Source organism: Galleria mellonella, unplaced genomic scaffold, assembly GCF_026898425.1.
Source record: "Galleria mellonella isolate WM207_F2 unplaced genomic scaffold, CSIRO_AGI_GalMel_v1 utg132, whole genome shotgun sequence".
In the NCBI taxonomy this organism is placed as follows: Eukaryota; Metazoa; Arthropoda; class Insecta; order Lepidoptera; family Pyralidae; genus Galleria; species Galleria mellonella.
Window position 1 is genome coordinate 5708196 of NW_026441989.1, and position 6737 is coordinate 5714932.

A 6737-nucleotide genomic window follows, 5' to 3' on the forward strand; every position below is an offset into this window, starting at 1 on the left:
TTATGTAAGAATGAAAATATCATAAGTAATAATAATAGGGACGTTTTGCCTATTATAGCCCGTTGCTATAGATGGGCAACTACAAATGTCAACATTTTACTGAACATATTTGAATACAATTCAACGTGTCAAGAACTAAGCCTACCGTAGTCTATCAAATTAATATAAAACGAAGTTTCTAATGTCTGCCAGATTCTCCAGACCACAGATACAAATCCAGACACACGACGTTTGTAATTTTTGGTCAGAATAATATACATACTACTAGGCGACGCTTTATATAAACAAAAATATATTATCAGGACATGAATTATATATGAATATAAATATATTATCAGGACATGAATAAAAACTGCTTAATTGTTTTTTATTTGCTGTCAAAGAAAACATAAAGTAATGTAAGCCAGTAGGCACTGATATTACTTTGTAATTAAATTCAAAGAATAAAAGATAAAATCTTTTTCAGGAAATTAAAAGTAGGTAGGTACACTATACAATATACCTACATCATTCATCATCACATATTATTGTAAAAGCTTTTAATAAAAACGTCGTTTATTTCGAGCCGGTCTTAATATGGATTGTATTGATTCTTTATTTTGTACAAATTCAGTTTATAACAGTTTTGATCCCTTACATTGTTTGCAGTAATACTTAGTATTTACTATTTCACAAACTTAGCATATATTACAAGCAATTCTACTCATTTCCTTTAAAAATTAATCATTATTCCGCATAAATAGGCAAGAAAAAAAATTTTTTAAAATTAATAGCTTATCCTATAGGAAATCATTACAAATTGTATAGAATCCACAACCGAAATCGCTTTAAATCTATAATATAAATATAAATCAGGTTTCATTTATTAAAACATTAAAATTGCATATAAAATGCTAAAATTTCTACATCGAATCGACAAAACAACAAATTATGTATATCAACAAATGCCAAAACATTTGCCACAGGTTTAAATAAATTTAAATGTATCCTAAGCTGCCATGAATATCATCAAACGACAAAAAAAAATCTCGCAATACATTATTAATCTTAATTAATAACAAATTATTCATTAATTTACAATTAGTGGTCAGCCTCGTGTTTATGGAATATTTAAATCATTTTGGTTTTGTGACTTAATAAATTAATTTGTCTACTTATCTGCATAAATTTTCCATGTTTTTTAGTGATATATCTTCTACCGTACATTATGATTCAAGCTACTTGACGATTTCTTACATTTTATTCAATTGATAAGTACAATACATTACTTTCTATAAACAATAATGACCTAAACAGTCGAAGGATATTTAGTCCGCAGAAAAAAATTGGCTTTGTATTTACCTTGTCTGAAAAAAGACAATTACATTTTTGTCCGTCATAATAAAACAACGTTTGTGGGCTGATAGTATGCTACAACGCATACATGTTTTACAAGTACACATCTTACATAACAGTAATTTTATCTGCAGACAAAAAGTCCCCTTTCGTACTTAGGGCCTTTGTACAATTTGTAAAATTAAATATAAATACGAAATAGTAATAAAAGTTATAGAAATGCATTATATATTATTAACATTATATATATATATACACAGACATACATTTAAATACCAGTAGATGAATCAAGTAACTCAATTTACATTAAAACTGTATTTAACATATAATAGGATATAGGAACTGTCCATTTATAGCAAATTCCCATCTGTGGTAAATAAATTAGAAGATACCAACTGTATCTATTAAATTTTCCTTATCATTCCAAGATATCAATTTCATGTAGAAATTATAGTGACCAAGGATCTAAACTTTTTTAGTTTACTACTCTTACAGTATTATTTAAAACTATGTCTATGTATATATATCACATTGTTATATTAACAAAATTACACAATGAGCAATACTATATTTGAGCTTAATTTACATACACAGTTGTACATAATTCAGTTTAGGAAAAACACAGATGTGTTCTGAGGGGAAAACATTATTTATAGTGTATTTGAATGAAATTGTTTATTTGGAGTATTGGATATAATTTGTCACAAGCATGGAGGAGGCAGTGGCATATCAATCAATTTACATACTTCAAGAAGGAAATTTTTCAATATTGCAGCCTGATTGTCCTTTGAACCATTCAAAATTATAGTAGGTATGAAAGTTGGTTTTAAAATGTGTGTATCATCTCCATACTTTTTCAGTAATGCTGAACCATGTTCACTCGTAGCACAGTTGCTGATAGGATCTGGGTTAATCTTCATTTGCTTTGCACACTAAAACATTGTATAAAAATATAAAAATTTTAAAATAAATTCATTTAAATTGGTTTTTAAACTCTTATGTTAGTAGCAGAAAGAACCAATGTAAAAGCCTCATTTATCTTTATTTACATCTCATTCTATATGCACTTTCAGCCTTTACTTTCACCTTATTTTCTATTAATTTCATGTGTTACAGTCTATCTATTAATGAAATGCTTGTGTATAAGGGTGGATTGATAAGACTGGTAAATATGAAACAAAAATTTACTTTTTCAAATGAATGACATTTATTTTTCAATGTCATCTCCTTTTAGAGCTATACACTTGGTGTGTTGCTGGAATTTTTTGATCCTCTCTCTATAGTAATCTTTAAGGGCCTTGGAGCCCTTAAATTATGCTTAAGTTTTAAAGTTAACCTAAAAATCTTCATCACCAAGCCATTTTTTCATGTTTGGAAATAGGAAAAAATTTCTTGGAGCTAGCTGAGGAGAATATGGTGGATAAGGAAGATAGAAATATGAGAGTATTCCCAAGAGTACCCGACATGACTTATGAATACAGGTAGTTTAAAAAAAAAAAAATTGCGATTGACAATACCACCTTTTAACAATTTAATGTGAAAAATTCATAACAGTAAGTCAATTAATATTTTTTAGAGCCATCCACAGTGAACACTCTCAGTGAATTTGTAAATATGGAAAAAATCGGGCATCGTTGTGACACAATCTGCTGTCTGCTCCTTCGTTTACAACGATCTAATACTGGGTAGCTGAGTTTAAGCGAAGTCATACGAGCTGCCAAGATGAACACATGAAAATCCACAAAATGGTATTGGATGACCGTCACTAAAAGTACGCAAGAGAGCAGACATGGCAGGCATTTTAAAAAGTGCTGTGCATTACATTTTAACCGAAAATATTGAATAAAAGAAAGCTGTGCGCAAAATGGGTGCCACGTTTGCTCACAATAGAGTACAAACAGCATCGTGAAGATCTTTCCATCGAGTATTTGGCAATGTTTCGCAGCAATAAAGCCGAGTTTTTGTGTCGATTCATAACCACGGACGAATCATGGGTCCATCATTTTACACCTGAGACCAAAGATCAGTCAAATCAGTGGACGGAAAAGGGAGAATCAGCTCCAAAGAAAGCAGACAGTTCAGTAGCTGGCAAGGTCTTGACATCCGTTTTCTGGGATGCGCGTGGATAAATATTTATTGATTATCTCGAAAAAGGAAAAACAATCAAGGGCGCATATTATGCAGCCTTATTGTAGCGTTTGAGTGAAGAAATCAAGGAAAAATGGCCCAATCTGATGAAAAACAAAGTATTATTTCATCACGACAATACACCACTCCCCACACGTGCGTCATTGCGATGGCTAAGATCAATAATTTGTAGTTCGATTTGCTTCCTCACGCATCCTATTCGCCAGATCTGGCTCCCTCGGATTATTTTCTTTTTCCAAATTTGAAAAAATGGCTGGGCAGCAAAAATTTGCCAACAATGAAGAGGTAGAGTCTGCGGTTAATAGCTATTTTGAGAAGCTTGACAGTGAATATCGTTGTGAAAAGTGTAGTATCGAGCTGAAAGGAAATATGTTGAAAAACATTTTCGCAATTTTTTACTGTTTTCTTTGGTTGTTTGGGACAGCCCTTGTATAAAAAGTAGATTTTGTGGTGTACCACCATCTTGACCGCTGCAATGGTGACAAAATGGGTGGGACTATCATTATAGTGAAACAGGTCTTTCTTCCAGAGAGGATTACTATTGTCATTACTTTTTGTTAGCAAAATGAGGATAAAAAGAAATGTTTTGTTGAACACTTGAAATTCATTTTTTCCATTTTAATAGCCAAAGAATGGCTTGTCCAGTCTAAACAATTGCCAAAGCAATACTAATACAAATATCCATATAAAATTTCATGCATGTATTCTCAAAACATTGTATTGTCCAAACATACTTATATACTAATATACTAGTATATACTCATATACTAGTATTACTGCTTCATTCATTATTATGGGACTTATAAATCAGCCCTCTTACTTGTACTCTTTATCATGCTTCTTGAGATATTGCATTATCTTAAAACACATCTTATCAAGATACAATCAGAAGAATAGTAAAAAATATTGAGACTAGGTGTTGATAAAAATACAGAGTTCAGACATGTGGAAACAATATATCTTATTGACAAAATACAGGTTTTTATAAACCTATACAACTTATGTTGTATAAACATATAGATGTCTTAAATTCAGCATTTATAGGCATGTGATTCTGTCCATAACATACACTGTAAAAAATCAATATTGAAGATAATTTAATGATATACAAAAAACCCTAAAGAAGTGACTGAAGGCACAATTTGAACTCATTTTTAACCAACACTGTTATATGTAGTGAAACTTTTTATATATATATATCAAAAACCATATCTAATAGAATATATATCTAGACTGTAATTTATTAAAATTACCCGTAAAAGAGCAGCATCAGCATCCATATTATCAGATATCATACACTCTGTAATTTTCACAGCTGTGGTCATGTTGCCCACTGCTTGAATAGAACATGCATGAATCTTATTTGCATAGCATTCCTCTTCACCATGTTGACATTTAAAGTAATAGTGACCATTCTGCTCTGTTGTCTGTAAATAATACATACATAAATTACATATATAGTATCTGAACATAATAACATATATATATTATAACCAATAACATAGTGTAGAAAAACGAATTATTAACTTGTAGATTGATACTAATAAATTAACATTAATGTCAGTAAATGCCATACAACAACAAAATAGTTCATCAAAGAAGACTAATTAAAATGCCCATTTAGTACATACTAAAATAAATATTATTCTATAGATATTCTCCTCTTAAAAAAGCTATATTACTCAACAATACTCACTGTTGCTTTTCCATATGGGATTAAAGTTACATCTACAAAGTCTGATAGTTTTTCTGTGACTGGACTTAAATGTCGAATAAAAAAATGTTTAGAATCAGGACATAAAGCCTCATAGTACACTCTAACTTTAACCTTGTCCTGCTTGTGTCTATTATACTTATCATCTTCTAATTCCTCTATATTAGTCTGAAAATAATTATAAATTATTTATGATGTGATCCTGTTTGGTGGCATAGAATGGATTATTCCTTTATTTCCCATTTGTGTTGTAAGAGGCAAATAAGGGAACATAATAGTCTAGGGATAGGCAGCAATGTCCATCTTAAAACATTACCAAAGTCTAATTGTGGTTGCTCACCTGCCTGCTAATTGTGGCAAGAACTGGTAAAATCCCCCTTATGGGGGAGGCCTATGTTTAGCATATTAAAGGCTGATATTATAATAAAAAAATATTTCTATTATAAAACATAAATGTACATATTAACAAAACTAAGTTGTAATTGTTTATGTAGAAAATCTTAATTACTATCTTATTTGGATATCCATTTTAGTATTAGATTGGTGACACATATACTATTGTTATCTTGATAATTTGTTCTATTAAATTCAATTCCTACTCTTTTATCAACTTAACAAATTTAAGACAGTACATACAATACAAAACTAGCAAAAAAAGACTGACTATTCAAGTTCTTGATATTTAAAATGGTTTAAACAGCATTAACATAAAAAAAAAACTTTCTTTTGCAAAGATAAACATAAAAAATAATATGTACTCAATTATATTTATAGAAATAATTGGCATACAATCTAAACTATATTTGCCACTTATAAACTGTCACAATTTATTTCATTTTTGCATTACTAAGTTATTTATTGTTAAAATTACCTTGGTTATATCAGTCGCAGTTTGAGGCAATAATCGGAAACATTGCCATAAAATCAAAATTAGAAGTATTAAAACTATTAGTCTATAACGATTGCACGAATAAAAAGCCATTTATAATATCACAAATCAATATAATGGTTACAAATTTAACAAAATATGGTGTTGAACTAGAACACCAATTTCGTTTTGTTTACAAATGAGACATTTTTAATCTAATTGTTTACTTGATATCTTAATATAAAAAGAAATTAAATATTGTAAATTACATAAAATTTACTCTGTAGCAATGACACTATAAAATAATTAAAATGCAATAATTTCTAAAATGAAATATATATGATATCAAATTCGAATCGTATCTAGGTATCTATCATAGATTTGAGAGAATATGTCTATCAAACAAATGTGACGTACAGCTCTCAACTGCCAAATTGGCACACCATGGTGACATTAGACAAAAACCTCAGAACAAGGAATTATATAGAAGGAATGATAAAATAAAAACTGTAAATCATGTGGTTGACTACTTTCTTCTTATACAAATATAATTAGTAAAAAGACGACTAATGATACACCATTAGTTGCTATTTTTGTCAATTCATAGCAGGCTAGTGTATAGAAAATGTATAAGGCTGTATAACCCTGAGAACAAGGAATTACATAGAAGGA

At 29.7% G+C, this 6737-nt stretch overlaps 1 protein-coding gene across 1 annotated transcript; it reads right to left on the reverse strand.

Annotated features, from left to right (window-relative positions):
- Positions 1 to 320: 320 nt before the first annotated feature.
- Positions 321 to 6433, reverse strand: LOC113518179 (GILT-like protein 1). The gene is made up of 4 exons (XM_026902976.3): positions 6069 to 6433; positions 5180 to 5365; positions 4737 to 4910; positions 321 to 2267 (listed from the first exon to the last, which is right to left on the reverse strand). Exons 1-4 carry the CDS (start codon positions 6177 to 6179, stop codon positions 2037 to 2039), a joined length of 702 nt encoding a protein of 233 aa, XP_026758777.1. The 5' UTR covers positions 6180 to 6433; the 3' UTR covers positions 321 to 2036.
- Between the last annotated feature and the right edge of the window lie 304 nt (positions 6434 to 6737).

Bases quoted from the DNA above. Each gene is read 5' to 3' on its own strand.
- LOC113518179 (XM_026902976.3), bottom strand. From the start codon at position 6,179: ATGGCTTTTTATTCGTGCAATCGTTATAGACTAATAGTTTTAATACTT. The intron at 5,366-6,068 runs GTAATTTTAACA...AATTATTTTCAG, and splicing joins CTGCGACTGATATAACCAAG to ACTAATATAGAGGAATTAGA. The intron at 4,911-5,179 runs GTGAGTATTGTT...TATTATTTACAG, and splicing joins TCCCATATGGAAAAGCAACA to ACAACAGAGCAGAATGGTCA.